This window comes from Mya arenaria, chromosome 5 (genome assembly GCF_026914265.1).
Source record: "Mya arenaria isolate MELC-2E11 chromosome 5, ASM2691426v1".
Taxonomy (NCBI): domain Eukaryota; kingdom Metazoa; phylum Mollusca; class Bivalvia; order Myida; family Myidae; genus Mya; species Mya arenaria.
The window spans coordinates 17,521,732-17,538,503 of NC_069126.1; the positions used below are offsets into that span (position 1 = coordinate 17,521,732).

The 16,772-nt window shown below is 34.0% G+C and overlaps 2 protein-coding genes across 4 annotated transcripts in view; both read right to left on the minus strand.

Moving 5' to 3' along the window:
* Window positions 1-5,725: 5,725 nt before the first annotated feature.
* LOC128234446 (uncharacterized) overlaps window positions 5,726-16,772 on the minus strand; it is a 39,626-nt gene continuing 28,579 nt past the window's right edge. The window contains exons 5-8 of the mRNA XM_052948692.1: window positions 9,225-9,349; window positions 8,683-8,921; window positions 8,338-8,417; window positions 5,726-6,652 (exon numbers count right to left, since the gene is read on the minus strand). Coding sequence (XP_052804652.1) covers window positions 6,432-6,652; window positions 8,338-8,417; window positions 8,683-8,921; window positions 9,225-9,349 — 665 coding nt within the window. The 3' untranslated portion in view covers window positions 5,726-6,431. The remainder of the gene's footprint in view (window positions 6,653-8,337; window positions 8,418-8,682; window positions 8,922-9,224; window positions 9,350-16,772) is intronic.
* Window positions 9,356-16,772, minus strand: part of LOC128234448 (uncharacterized) — a 39,069-nt gene continuing 31,652 nt past the window's right edge. For all 3 annotated transcript variants that reach the window (XM_052948695.1, XM_052948693.1, XM_052948694.1), the window contains exons 4-5: window positions 10,879-10,983; window positions 9,356-10,270 (exon numbers count right to left, since the gene is read on the minus strand). In XM_052948695.1, coding sequence (XP_052804655.1) covers window positions 9,526-10,270; window positions 10,879-10,983 — 850 coding nt within the window. In that variant the 3' untranslated portion in view covers window positions 9,356-9,525. The remainder of the gene's footprint in view (window positions 10,271-10,878; window positions 10,984-16,772) is intronic.

The window sequence follows — 16,772 nt, forward strand, 5'->3', positions numbered from 1 at the left end:
TACGCCCCTGAATTTTTTCTGTTGCAATTTTGGGCAAATTATTCTCATTGGTATGCCTATCAAGCATCAAACATGTATGTCTAAAAATGATCAATAAAAATAAGCCATATTACCGAAATGTTCAAGGCCAACCGATCCCTTCAGAGAAAATCATGCTTAACCCTTTTATATACATATACTCTCCCTCCAAACAGAGACCTGGTATGTTAATTTGCATATTTAATCCAGGACATCCACATACTATGAATGCACTTCCCCTTTGGCAGAATGTTACATTACCCTTATTCGTTATTTCAATTTATTTCTGAAGACAGCATGAACTTTTATAGAAAAGGAGTGTCAGTAATTTAGTCTGACAGCCTATGATTTTTTTCAATCAGAAGGAAATTTTGCAATTTTAACATTGCACAGTGAGTGAATTGTGATCAAAATTGTGCTTGGTTAAATTTGTGGTAATGCGTATATCTTGGACTTGACATATTTCTTAGTTACCGCATGGCCTGTTCCAAAGGATAAAGCATTTTGAAATGTCAGTTCAAACCTGACTAATATGAAATTCTTTTCCTTAATTCAATTTTGATATTTTCAAAACGCCCTCTTTTTAAAAAACTTGTTTTAATAGATGTTTATGGATAAGAAGTCTCTTAATTTGAACATGAACTTGTTAAGACTAAGAAATAATGAGCCCTTAAAGCTGCACTCCCACCGATTGACTATTTTAACAGCTTCTTTTATTTTTTTTGTTTTGGAAAGAGCAAATTATTGCGTAAATATATATGAGCAAACCAATAATAAGATATCTGATAAATATCAGATCTTAAATTTTCATAATTATGTTCAAAAATTGATGCTTAATGGCTTAAACTGATAATAACGGTTAAAGAAAAAATACATAAAACATCAATTTTTGAACATAAGTATAAGAATCTATGATCTGATTTTTTTGTCAGCAGTCTTATATATTACTGGTTTCCATGAATTTTCGCAAAAAAATGGCTCGTTCCAAGACAAAAAAATAAAGAAGTTGTCAATACTTTCATTCTGTGAGAGTGCAGCTTTAACAACAAAAATAGAATAAGCCTACAATTAGGCAAATGAATATTCAGATAGGCATAAATGAAGTGCTATCCTTAATCATTAACAATTTCATTCTTCAAGTTTGTTTTATCCTCAGCCTACTGTCACTCACCTGATGCACAATCCCTGCATAAGATTTTACGTCGACAATGAATTAGACAATGAGGTTGTATTCTAAGTCAATTAAATGACCTAAAGTAACTAGCTTAATGATTAAGAAGGGCTCACAATCACTCCACCCATTTTTAGTAATGTTTTTTTCATAAAGAATTTGTTTCTTGTTTTTTTTATTTACTTGTATACTTTGTATCCAGTTAAATACAGCCATCACATATTTTTTTTTCTCCTAAATACACATGGGGATATCAATATAACATTGGTCTATTTCTATTGGTCAAATAAATATCACGACTCCAAAATTTATGAAACACCGCTGTTGGTCAAGGACAGGTCACGCGGTTACACCACATTTTTCCATTTTCCAAATTTATATTACACCAAAATGGCGTCTTAATTCGGACTTGACGAATATTTCATTGAATAAATAAAACATTTTAACAGGGTAACAGGTTGTCAACGTAATACTTATATTACAGGGTTAGTAGGTGACATAGTAATGGAAATATGGGGGGCACGAATCCATATTTAGGTTCGAGCTTCATTCCACCGCAATATGGTTTCCTTTACATTAAATATTCCATATCGGGTTACCTACTGACCATGGATTTTATAGTATCATTCCACATGTTTTTAAACAAATTTATTGACAAGAATAGTTTTTTTCAAATGACAATTTGTCATTTTGTATTCATTGTGATGAAAAAAGGTAAAATTAAATTTCTAACCAATTCTTAAGAGGAAAATGTGATATTTATCTTATCTCCTGATAAAAAACTTTCAATCACGTTGGGTACTGAATGGGGTACTATATTGGTTTAAATAGGAAATGACGACATGAACACATAATAATCTATGACTTCATCTTACCGGTGACCATTATGATGTCGCAATTAAAAAGAGTTTAGTTTTTTTGTTGTTATTCCTTTCTGCTGTACTTGATCTCACCTTTATATGTATTATTCTTACAAACAGTGTGAGAATGATCGCATGATTCTTTGGTTTGAATTGTTTCCTAATACAAAATTGTTGCAATGCATGCATGTAGTGCAGAGAATAGCATCGCTTTAATTGTATCCTGTTTTAGCTCGACTATTCAAAGAATATGGAGAGCTATACTACTCACCCAAGCGTCGGCGTCGGCGTCACACCTTGGTTAAGGTTTTGCATGTAAGCACCTTTATGTCATTATCTCAGCAAATACATCATGTATTGCATTAAAACTTTAGAGATGTATTCCCAACTATCTAACCTACTAAATTAATGAAGTTAGATAACACTTTTTGAATTTAATGCAAATAATGGTACTCAACCATCCAACCTTCCTAATTAACCAAGTTAGATTACTCTAGTTTGCATTTAATGCAAATAATGACCCTTTATTATTCGACTTAAAAATTCTGGTTAAGGTTTTGCTTTATTATTTGACATATAAATTCAAATACATCATGTATTGCATTGAAACTTTATACACAGGCTTCCAACTATTCAACCTTCTTAATTAATCAGGAAAGATAACTCTATCTTTTATATTTTATCATTTTTGCCCCTTTATTATGCAACTTAGAAATACTGGTTAAGATTTTGCATGTTAGCACACATGGTTAATATCTCAGCAACTACTCATGTATTGCATTGAGACATTAGACAATGGTACTCAACCACCCAACCTACTTGAATAACCAAGTTAGATAACTATATTTTGCAAATAACGACCCATTATTATTGAACTTAGAAATTCTGCTTAAAATTTTCCATGTAACCACATTCATGTTAATATCTCAACAAAAACAAAATGTATTGCATTGAAATCTAATCTAATTTTACAGTGATCCATGTTTCGCCAAAACTTTTCAATCCTTACACTGAACAGCGGCGTAATAGTCATGCACGCAGTCTCTGTGACAGCTCTTGTTAACTAGAGAAGTAAAACAGGTTGGTTGTTTTTGCTGTCTTTACTTAAAGAATATTTGGATAAAAAGATATTAAGAATTGTCATCATATAGTAGACTGTATTATTCAATTCGTCAAGGAAATATGTTAGTAAACTCGACAAAGGCTAACTTATTTACACATTTCCTGAAGTTGTTGAATATGTTTTTTAAAGCTACAGCAATACAGTCATATGTACTGTTTTGAAAACAATCATATATATTTATATATGTCATGTTTGGATGACCCTGACCTTTTTGACCTAATTATTTTTTAGAGCTATAGCATTTTAGACAGTTTTGAAAACAATATTTAATGTTGTCTTTTTATGACCTAGATTGTGGCCTTTTGACACACATTTAAATATGAAGCTTCAGCCATGAAATTAAGAGCATTTATTCGAAATCAAAAATCACAATTGTGCTTGGATAAAGTTGTCCTTCCAACATACTTCCCTATTTTTAAGCTACTTCAATGAAAGTTTTTTGTACAGTTTTCAAAACAAAAACAATGCTGTGCTTTGATGACATAGAATATGATTTTTTGACATACATTCTATTTTTGAAGCAACAGCAAAGAAATTTAGACCATGTGTATAATTTTTTTAAGAAATATCAATATTGTACTTGGATAACCTTGATAATTACCGTTTGAACATCTTTTCTATTCGAAGGTACTGCAACGAAATTTCAATAAGTTTTTCAAAACTATTATCAATGTTGTCCTTTTTCACTTACTATTTTATTTTTGTGGCCTCTGCAATAAAATGTTGCTATGTTTGGAAAACAATTAATCATTATTATTCTCGGGTTACTTTAAAGGGACTGTACACCAGATTGGCACCATTTTTTCCCTGTAACACAACTCAGGACAATTATTTAATAGAATGTGTTAAGCTTTGAATCATAATTACAGAGAAAGGACCAAAATGTAAAACAAAAATAGCAGTCCAATGTTGTATCCACTGTGCTACGAAGGCTTACTCCAAATAGGTGGTATATTTAAGCTATATACCTTGGTTGACATACCCAGTAATATTTTTTATGGAAAAATACGAAATAACTGCTTAGCTAAAATAAATTGTAAACTATGTGGTACTTCAGTAAGTAAGATTCAATGCATTGTACACATTAATACCAAGTTTATGTCATTTTTCGACATTTTATTTCTTGCAAATTGATCATCTTGTGCACAGTTGCTTCAACTAAGGCCTACGTTTTTAATTTTGATTACAACATTGAATTTTGGACCATGTGTACTGTTTTAAAAACATCTGTTCATGTAATTCTTCAGTTATCTTGATTGTGTCCTTTTGGCGTATTTGTTATGCAACTGGAATGGAATATTGACCATGATGTAGTTCTGCAAATAAACATTAACGATGATATTGCCAGGTGACCTTTTCAACATCTTTCCAAAGCTACAGCATTAAGATGAATAATTATGTTTGGAAAATAAATATCCAGCTTAGATATTTAGTTTGTCTAATTGTCCTCCCCTAAGAGTGTTCAAATGATGCTTCTATATTCAAGATTAGGTCCCGATGATTTTCTGTGTTTATAAGAGAAAGGATTTAGTTCTATACTTGCAGCAGACCGAACAATGGCACCGTCCATCAGCACTTTCAGTGCTTAGATTTAAAAATAGTTTGATACAATACATATTCAGTGAGACAAGCCTATTATGTGTGATTGGTGTTGAATGTCACTGACTGCATTAAAGTTAAATGTTGAGATTACCGGAATCTGATGGAGATGTTTATCAGCTGTAGTTTAAATTCAGCTTTAATCAGCATATACCATACAAACCATACATTAAAATTAAATTGATATATATCTTCAGTCTTTCGTTTATACTTAAAGGTGCGCGTTAGTGATGTGTCGTTAAATATACAGTACCCTGGAGGGTTGCTCCGGCTGAACGTTAAGGCATACTAGTTTTTAATCTCGAACTCATGTTCCACTGACCATTCTTATCAAGCCAAAACGATTCGTTTGTGGGCCTGGTTGTATTTGCACGTGTGTGTATCTCGTTAAGTATCGTTTGAGCCCTCGAAACATGGTTTAGTACTGAATGTTTTAATGCTGAGCTTGCCCCAATCGTATACATTGCATTATGGAATAATGAGATGAACAGTTACTTGTATTAGTTTAATTTACATATGATGTCAATGTCAAGTGGTGTGCACACAATGTAAATGTAGCCACGATTAGAATTATAAATTAATTTATAAATAAGTATGTTCTATGTTTCTTGTTTGTGATTTTGTGTTCTATGTCTTTGGCGTTTGCCCATTGCCACTAAACTGGGTTTATGTTTAAACTTTTTGCTACTGAGCATGTTTCTGTAGCTTTTTGCATAAATATTGTGAAATAAACAATTGATCAAAGTTTAATTGTTAGGTGATTTATACTCATATCATGTGTTTTAACATTGAGTCTTGCGACTCTAACCAGGCTGAGGAGCTTGTCCCTGTATTTCCAAGTTACCCGTTGTGCTATCGTATGAACGCTTTGAATTGTATCAAATTTAGTCTATTACTGCTTTAATAAAATATCAGTTAGTGCTACTTTTGCAGTTACTTTATTCAACAATAGAATAATTTTTCTCGTTTATTTCTCACAATCAAGAGTTCAAATCAACGCATACATAATCATTTCCAAGTAATGTATGGTAACAACTCTATGCTATTCTACAAGTTGATCTTAGCGCGCACATACACACGCACGCAGGAAAACGTCGATAAAAACGCATAAACGCATAACACACGTACAACTAAAGACTAGTCGAAATAATTGTATTAAGAAGAACAAATTATGTTTTAAATTTCATTTTATATTCTTTTTAACATGAATGACGCTTTACTACGAATTACACGTCACGTTTTAAGAAGCTTTGTAAGAAACTTTAGAATCAATTATGCCAAATATGTGATCCCATAAAATAATGTTGTACAATTGTAAAGCTCTAACGGATATGTAAGCTTTTGAACTTAACGAAATTATTTCTAGGTTCCAATTCCACGTTTTGAACGTTTATGCCGTAAAGTAACCTGCGCGATCGTAATTCGCCGCTAAGCTGTAAGATTTCTTTACGTTTTCTTACGCGCTTACTTACATATGTAATTCAATATACGAGTTACTTAAAATTGCAATACAGCGAAATAAAAATAAAAAATAAACAATTCTACTACAATTTCATTGTCAGTGCTAATACAAAAAGTCACTTCTAAGAATATATAAATGTCAATGTCATGCGAGAAACCAGAAGGCACGCGAGATAAAACATTGTTTATACATCAATATCTACCTCGCGGCCTGTATCTTAAGCTCATCAGTTATAGCAGTTTCCAAAGCCTTCTTTTGTGCTGTGTTTAAATTCTTGTGTGCACTTATGAACCGATCTATTTCACATAATTCCTTCAGTTCTTGTTGTTTCTTCACACAATAAACACCATCACTGTATAGCTGGTCGTCTGTTAGGTTCCTCGAGCCGGGGTCATGTATGTACAGTATCACCAAAGCCCCTGTTAAAACATAATACGATCAAAAACGATCATCATCTATTTAAAACAAGTTTCTTGAAATATTCGAACTTGAATTACTTATATGGTGCAATAATGACACTTATTTATTCGAATGATTTCTATAATATTTCCATACCACATACAATAAAACAATGTAGTCATATTTTCTAGATGGTAAGGATCATTGCAGATGTACAAATGAGTCTTCAAAGATTCAAATCGATAAACCGGTACATATAATTAAACAGTATATGTTTGTCAAACATTATGTTGTCAAGAATATTTGGTAATTGAATTAATTATGCATGGACCGAAATGACATTGGATGACTTTGGGAAAGTTTAAAGATTATGTCATTTCAAAGTCTGGGGATCGTAAGTGCAGTTTGTAATCATGTTTAGATGATGACTGCATATAAACATGCGTCCTCTTAGCAACAGGGAATAAGTAAGTATGATTCGATTTGAATAACCAACATGAGTTGTGACCTTAACCTTTGACCATACGACCTCAAAATCCATTAGGCTCATTTACTTGTAACCTCCAACCTAAATGTAAAGTTTGAGTGCCATGGGTGTAGGCATCATCAAGGTGTCACACACACAGGCTTTTTGCGTTCAAGGTCACAGTGACCTTGACCTTAGACCCGAAGACACTTTAAATCTATAGGGGTCATTTATAGGTCTGGCCAAACCTCAAATTCATGTTTGAGGGCCATGGGTGCAGGCAATGTCAAGTTATCACTCAGAAAACCTTTTCACATTCAAGGTCACTGTGACCTTGACCTTCGACCCCTAAAATCAATAGGGGTCATGGACTGGTCAGGCCCAACCTTCATGTCAAGTTTAGTGACCAGGAGTTTAGGTACAGGAATTGCAAAGTTTGTGTTCAAGGTCACTGTGACATTGACCCTTGACCCGATGACCCCTGACTTCAATAAGAGTCATCTACTGGTCAGACCCAACCTCCAAGTCAAGTTTGAGGGCCGTTGGTGCAGGCATTGTCGAGTTATCGCATTTAAGGTCACTCACTGTGACCTTGACCTTTGACCCGCAAAACCAATAAGGATCATCGACTGGTCAGGCCCAACCCTTCATGTCAAGCTTGAAGCCCAAAGGTCTGGGAATTGTCGAGTTTGCGTTCAAAATCACTGTGACCTTGACCTTTGACCCGACGACCCCTGAAAAGGGGTCATATACTGGTCAGGCCCAACACCCAAATCAAGTTTGAGGGCCTTGAGTGCAGGCATTGTCTATTTATCAATCGGAAAACCCTTTAGCATGCAAGGTCACTGTGACCTTGACCTTTTATCTGATAACGCCTTAAATCCAAAGGGCTCATCTACTGGTCAGGCTCAATGCCTGATGGCCATAGGTCCTGGCATTGTTGAGTTATCACTCGGACAAGCTTGACAATTTTTCCCCATTGAAGGTTACTGTGACCTTGACCTTTAACCCGATGACCCCTCAAATCAAAAGTGTTCATCTACTTGTCAGGCCCAACCTTCGTGCCAAGTTTGATGACAACAGGTCTGGGAATTGTTATCATTCGGACAAGCGTTGGTCTACCGACGGACCGACCTACCGACATGTGCAAAGCACTACAATATTCCCCCTCTTCTTCGAAGGTATGGGGGCATAAATATTGAAAGTATAACCTCGAAAACAACAACACCACCACATTACCTCCTAGCTTTCTAACACCCCGATATGAAGTGAGCTTTAGATCACCAAGTCCCAAACCTTGTTCCTCTATTATCACGTGCCTTTTTGTAAAGAAAAACAGGAGTATTACAATGTATGTTCTCAATTTCAGGTAGGAAGAGTATTCTAATTGTAACTATTATAAATGTATTGTGCGCCAACATCTCAGAAAATTAACTTTTAATGTCTCTTGCATTTGTCTATACTATTTAAAAACGTCAGAGTGAAAATAGTTTTCACGGTTAGTCAAAACTATACAAATAATATAGATTATTTGTCTTGATTGTTTCATCGTGTGTAAGAATGTCAAAACGTGCCGTCTTTCACCTTCTTGTGAACTCCACACACATAATGTACAGTCTGCAGTGGGGAAGTTCAGCAATATCCGCGTGCTTTCTGATGACATGAGTGCGGAAAGAAACTCTTCCCAATTGACCGACAGTCTCTTTGATCATTCGCTTGTACTCATCCGAATGGCTTGCATCAAAACTTACAATACAAACGGCGTTGTCAAGTGTAGGATTGCTTGGCATTTTCTGAAGGATAACTTTCATTTCCCTACTCCCCTGGAGTATAACGTAAGAATTTTTTGTTAATTGTTTTATAGATTGAATTGCTCATTCAGCAAAGATTAAAGTCTAAAATAAAGATGTATTGTTGGTATATTAAGAAAATAACACGTTGTTTATAATTTTAACAAACAAGGTTCTCTAAGTTCTATGCAATGGGATGGGTGAAAGAGAAACTTTCTAATTGACGTAAAACACCGAAGCAGTTTGAACCTTTTCGCTTTCACGAAAATAGACTACACAAGGGTTCAAGTATACCTTTGATAACACACGTACCGAACAATGCCTCATTGAGTTTACCTTCAAGGGTCGAGATGTTGATCCACCAGCTAAGGATGGTTCTAACGAAGACTTCAATTTCAAAACGTAAAGCATGAGTCCAATTATCAAAAAGAATAGAATTAGGATGGCAGCTGTCAAGGCATCTAAAAAGAAAGAGTACTGAGGGTATCTGAACAACAACATTGCACTGATAAACAATACCAACCTTATTGAATTTAAAGTAATAAACCCATGCGCTTTGAACACATACATGAACAATATAGTATTGACATATTTTGTTTTAAATAATTATCGATAGAAACAAAAAACATAACATGACTTAAGTCGTACCCTTGTTAAACAGATGTTGCTCCATGATTTTCAGATTTGCATTGGCTTTATCAACCATTTCTGTCGCAGTTTTTGCACTTGTTCTAACTTTTGAAACCGTATCGTTTGTAGGTTTCATTTTCTCGTTGATAGCATCGACCTTGGAAGTAGTATCATGTAATTTTGATTCAAGATCCTTTAAATCATTTTCAACTTGAGATACATTATTAGAGAGAGCGGAATTTGCATTGCTGTTTTTGGTAACACTTTCACGAATGTGTGTTATATCTCTTGACAAGTTAGAATCGTCTTGTTTGTGTTTTTCTTTGACTTCTGAAAGTTCACTTTGTATTCTATCCACTTTACGGTTTAAAGCGTTGTGGTTGTTTTTAACATCGGCAATGTCTGTCTTAATTTTCGTTATGTCTTGTATATTTTCTCTGACTTTAGTCTTCATAACAGGATGCAAAATGTCATCTGGATCAGACGGACTAAGAATATTATTTATCTTGATAATGTTATTTTCTAGTTCATCCAGTTTAGATGGTTGTTCGCAATTTGTTTTCGAATTTGTGTTTACCTTAGATTCCAAAACTTCTATTTTGTTTTCAATATCTTCAAATTTCTTTGCAATAAATTGCTTCGCAATGTCACTCAATTGTTGTTGAATAACTGGATTGTCTGTCACCACTTGATGTGCTCCGGGCGGAAACTTCACTATAACCGCAGCAATTACAACGACGATTGTCAGCAATCTGATATAAACACACAATACATTTATCGTTTGTGTTGCATCAGTAAAATTGCGGCAGTCAATTATCGATTCATATATCATAAAACAGAGCTTCAATGTAAACAAATCAGCGACTAATATACAGTCAGCCAACCTAGGAAATGCAGAAATCCTAGTTCGAAGTCGGATCCATTTTTAGGTTTTCATTCTTGTGATGCATTATTGAAATTAACTGTTAACTTGAAGATGAAGCACATGTTACTATATATATTGGCGATTATGGAACAGGAACTATTATAAGAGTGGAAATATTGCCGTCTTATTCCGAAAACACGTGAGAAAAGGTATGCTATTCTAATTACAAATTACTCGTTATTTTGAAAAGCCAATTTGTTATTCAAAACAAATGTGTTTTGTCTCATCTTCTTACCTTTTATCCCTGCTTATCAAATCCTATATTGTTCCTCAATATCATTTTCAAAACCGGTTCCAATCATTGACAAATGACAAAATATATGTAATATACAGTATATGGCTTGTCGAAAAAAAGATCTAAGTGCCACTGTAAGTGGTTGCTTTTAAATACGTATACCTCCCAAAAGAGAAGATAACATTACAAATCATACTTACAGGAGGTCCGGACGTAGTCCCCATACTGTTTTAAAGTGTGTACACCCTGTTCCCTCAACATTCTCTTTCGATCCGCTTTCGGCACCGCCCGTCTCTTTTCCAGGGCTAAAAAAATATCACATGCTATACCATTTGTTTTTGTTTAATAAAGACATCAAGTATTTTTCTGTATTACGCATTTGTAATTACGCATGTTCGTCAATACATTAATTGGAAAAAATAATTTCTAAATTTGCAATATTGTAGCAAGTCATACGTAAATTCTCATTTTGTCTTTATCATAAAGATCTGTTTGATTCCATTTAAAAGCTTAAGTAGTAAGCGTGGTTTTTCGTTTTGATTTTATAAAAACATTTTTAAAGATGATCAGTGCTTAGAATTTGAAAAGAAAATGACGACATCAACTTATAACAAATGATGCCATCATTTTAATGGATATGCCGGCACGATCTAAAAGACATGGTGTTTTTGTTGAAATTTTACAGGATAATCTTTATATGCATTCGACTCATAAACATTTTTATAACTATCGGATGTATCTGTGGTTTTGATTCTGGGGACTACATTTCTGCACAGCATGTAGCGTGGGAAATGAAATTACTTTGTGGTATTCGGCTAATCATTAGAGCATATAAAACAGGTACTATGCGTAAATGTTTTTTGCTATATTTACTGGAGAAGCATACGTGGAAGAATCTGACACACGCCGTCACATGAGTTCACAATTATATTGTACTTGCATATGATAGTAACCTCGCCAAACGGTAGCTTAATGAAATATTTCCTGATTTCGTTGGATAATTTTGAGTAATATACGTCATTATGACGACTTGTGACAAATCCTATTTTTGATTTAAACATATTTTATTCAACATATACAAACAAACTACACAGAATATACACACACACACAAGTTGTTTATAATATTGAAATGGATTGGAACGAAAGCAAAGGAATTAAATTACTCATTTCCAGAAAAATGCGTATGATTGACGATTAGACGATATATATCATTTATGCGAGAAAGGTTGTTTCTAATGCTAAAAAAATAGGAATAAGTTTGTTTTATTTTTTAGATATGGATTCAATAGTTCAAACACGATACATAATAGAATCCTATTTTTCTTATACGAATTGGAAACATGGTCAGTGTTACACGTATTACTTATTAATATTTATATCATATATCTTCTTTAATAATATCAAAAATAATACATCATAATTTGACATTTAAAACCCAATACTAATAATGCGAACGATTTAGAGGGGGTGCGCGCCGGATGCGCCCCAATCTCAATCCGCTAGTGATTCTCTAAGTGGATTTACCAGCTCTGTACATAACTTTACTCTTTCTGATGTCTTTCCATAGTCAAATAACCATCTAAAACTAAAACATTCACAAATAAAAGATGACATATATATTTTTTCTAAAACCCACAGCACTAAAACAAGATCATTTAAACGGCGATAAGCTTGTAAATCCTAAACAAGGTTAATGAAAAACACATAGATCATTTTTATATGATTCTACTCTTTATATTTATCCCTTTTACCAAACTGAGAACAGTTAAAATTAACGTTAAAGCAATTACATACTCTGATAATTGAATTGTGTCAGGTTAAGAATATCCATAAGATCAGTTTAACTGTACAGAAATGATATAAATCTAATATTTATTGTTATGATCTACTATTACTAGACACAGTCTTAGTCCAAATAATTGTACGTTGACGGATTTTTTTAGATTTTTGATATGGCAAATCCTTCACGTACAAATTGTTTAGTATCAAAAGTGGGTAGTTGTTCCGATCAGGATTCCGGGTTAAAGCATATAGCGTCTATAAAATATCATAAAAACAAGAAATATTACCAGATAATGTTATTTTATATTAGTTCCGTACACAATTTTTTTATACAACTTATAATTATGAGTTTGACGGCTTTTCTTCATTTCATTCTGTCAAAACATAACGATATATACATGAAGGGCACCTGCAAGGCTTCAGGGCACAGTTTTAAATCGCTCGGAACATTTCGGCCATTGCCGAGTTGTTATGATTGCATAACGAGGTCTATCTCGAAGTTTTATCGGAGGAGGCCGAGTTATTAAGATTGTATCGAGTTGTTCCCCTTCGCATAATTGTTATCTGTGTCAGTCAACTTTCGTTTTATTGGAAAGGAAAACAACTTGTTTTAATGCATTAAATAAATATATATCCATAAATACTTCACTTAAAACAATTTCAATATTTTTAATTTTTAAAACACCCCCGTTTTTGCACATTCCTGTGATTGGAAGAATCCCGTATAACACTTCTTTTATTTTAGACTAGACACAGTCTTTGTAGTCAATGATGCATGGAGTGTACAAAAGTGTATAAATGTAAGCGGTAAACGGTAAGTCATTAAAATGATTTAACATAAATGCCACATGAACAAAATGCAAGTCTTTGTACACAAAAAGATCACTGAAATTTATAATATGTAACACATAAATGCAAGTTATTTAGGCTTACCCTTCGCAATCACTGAATTCCGACATTTCTTTAAATGAAATCGAAAGTAGGGAATTTTTGGGAAAAGGAGTGAACTATTTTTAGAATATTACTATATGAATGCTCAAAAATAGTTCGTATAGCAAGAAAGTTAATACCGGATCAAATACATTTCATTCCTAAACGATGCATGTTCAAAATTTATCAAGTTTTTAAACCTTATTATTTTTAAAGTGTTTCATTCAACAAAATGTTGATTTGGTGTTTATCACATAAGTCAAGAAGAACAACTCAAATATTCAGAGATTCGTTTGAAAAATATCAGTTATCTACCGCTGCCACACAAAAAACTTACATACTGCAAATACGTTACAATTTACGAGACAGATCAGAAAATGATCGCTTATCCCCTTATTATTCAAAGAGTCATTTATATTTATTTCCTTGTTGGAAACAATCAAATAGTAAAATCGGATTAAGTATATAACATTTAATTGGGCAGTTATTCAGATATTTAACCACGAACTATATCATGTTGTGTTAGAATTTTACCGAAACATGAACTGATTTAAGGAAAAGTTTGGTGACATAAAGTAAACTCATGATGATTAACAATGGAGTGAGCTAAGCGACATTGTCAACGCGATATCTGACACAGGCATTGTGTATTATCTGACACAGGGAGTGTGCATTATCTGACACAGGGATTGTGCATTATCTGACACAGGGATTGTGCATTATCTGACACAGGGATTGTGCATTATCTGACACAGGGATTGTGCATTATCAGACACAGGGATTGTGCATTATCTGACACAGGGATTGTGCATTATCTGACACAGGGATTGTGCATTATCTGACACAGAGAGTGTGCATTATCAGACACAGGGAGTGTGCATTATCTGACACAGAGAGTGTGCATTATCAGACACAGAGAGTGTGCATTATCAGACACAGAGAGTGTGCATTATCAGACACAGAGAGTGTGCATTATCTGACACAGGGATTGTGCATTATCTGACACAGGGATTGTGCATTATCTGACACAGGGAGTGTGTATCGGATAAGTGCCGGAAGGCGGACCTTTAAACAATCGCGAATGTTTAAAATTTTAAAGATTAAGCATAGCTCTCGATATTATGGTACAATCGGCATTTTTTTCGGGATGAAGCTTAAAACACTTCAACAGACAATGGCATGGATAAAATGTACAATACCAATTTCACCTCAAAATATATGGAATCCTTAGGTGTTTATTTTGGAAACAACAAAACTGAATGCTTAAATTTAAATTGGGAGCAAAAAAGATAACAATGTCAAAAGCTAATAAGCAATTGGAACAAACGAAACTTTTTGGCAAAATCATTGTTATAACTTACAACTTGTAAAAACTTGCATATCTAGCGCAAAATATTTTAAGTCCCAATCATGTAATTAAAACGGTTAAATCTTTAAGATTTAGTTTTATTTTGAATGACAAAAGAGAAAAATTTAAGCATACAACTATAATAGGAAATACACTCGAAGGTTGTCTGAGAGTTCCTGACTTTAAAATCTATTCCAAACTATGAAACTTAATGGAGTAAATTTCTTTAAATCAAATGAAAATTGGAAAATAATCGCATTATACTTTCTTGATCAATTCAGACCAAATTACATTGTCTTCAATATGAATTTAGACTCACTTAAACCTCTATCTGGTCAAAACATAAAACTGTCTGTTTTCTATCGAGATTTGATCAGCACGTGAATACAATTTAAACCGATTTCAAGGTCAAACAATATAAAGAATGATTGTTTTCATTCAATTCGAACTCAAGTTTTATGGGGAAGTAAATAATTAAAATTCAATGATAATTTTTTACTATTCAAACACTGGATTGAATATATTAACTTACGTGAATTATTATATGCCGATCTTTAGATTATTCAAACACTATTTAAAAGATGAAGGAATTCATTGTCCTTTTCTCAATAAATTCATTATGAAATTTAAAAGCAACTTCTAAATATTCTGTTAAAAAAAGTTATATTTATCTCGTATATATGCAATAATTTAAGATGAAATCGTTATATATCATGATCTTAAATATGTTTCCTGTTCATGACTAGTATGTGATAATATGAATACAAGTTTCACCATTTAGTAATTCCAAAAAGAAAAAAAAAACTAAATTCGAACTAAGCGGGAATTCTGGCCTTTAGTTTAATGAAATGAGTTCTTAACATCCAGTTCGAGCCAACGAGTAATTCGAGCGAAACGAGTTCGAGCTTACGGGGTTCGACTGTATATAACTATAGTAACATTATAAAACCAGGAAATATTGAAGAATGAAAATACAATGTATTGCAGTCTTTTTTCTGACAAGGTTTGCTATTTTAATTTCCAGTCACTTGTTATTTTTCACAGCTAAAGTCATTCAAAACCAATTTGTTATATCTCATTTTTTTAATTTTCAGACTTCATGCTAAACAAATCATTCATTATTCCACAAAATCATGTTTAAACCCAGTTCAAATTATTGACAAATGACAAAACAAATGTATTACAGCGGATAAAACATGGTTGACTATGGCTTTTGGTCGATAATTGCACAAGTGAAAATAATTACCTTCGGGCTAAAGCCTTCGGGCAATTATTCTTCCCACTGAGGCAATTATCAACCAAAAGTCATGACCAACCATGTATCATTCTATAAATATATCATGTTTATGAAACAGTCAATTTAACCCGAGCTTAGCTGAACCGAAAGTCAAAGTCCCCGCTATTCACCGGACCTGGTGGTGGTGGTGGTGTTGTTGGGGGGGGGGGTTACAATTGACTGATGCATTATATGATTCTACACTTTATATTTTTTACAACCTGAGAAAAGAATGAATTAAAAGTAAAGCAATTATGCACAAGTCAACTGTAACCACGGCCGGGGAATAGCGGGTACTTTGACTTACGGTCAAGCCAAGGTCGGGTAAAATCCCCATCTAAGGGAGACGAACTGCTGGTAAAATCTCCGCCAAATATCCCCGCACCCCAGGGACCCCCAAGTAAGGCTCATTCCCCGCTATTTTTGGCGCGACGACAAAACCACCACTTTTCCCCAGCACTGCGGGGCCACCTGGAAGGTAAAAACCCGGCTATCCCCGGTATACCCCCGGACCGAGCCCGTGGCTACCATTGACTGGTGCATTACATAAGCAAAATTGATAATATAATAATGTCAGGTTTAGCCCCCGCAACCTAAGGACCCACAAGGAAGACTCATTCCCCGCTTTTCTTGGCGCGACGACAAAAACACCACTTTTCCCCGGCACTGCGTGCCCAGCAAACATGGCCATATCGGGCCGACGTCGGCTAAATATCGGCATATCGGCCAGTGTTTGCCGTTATGGGCATATTGACT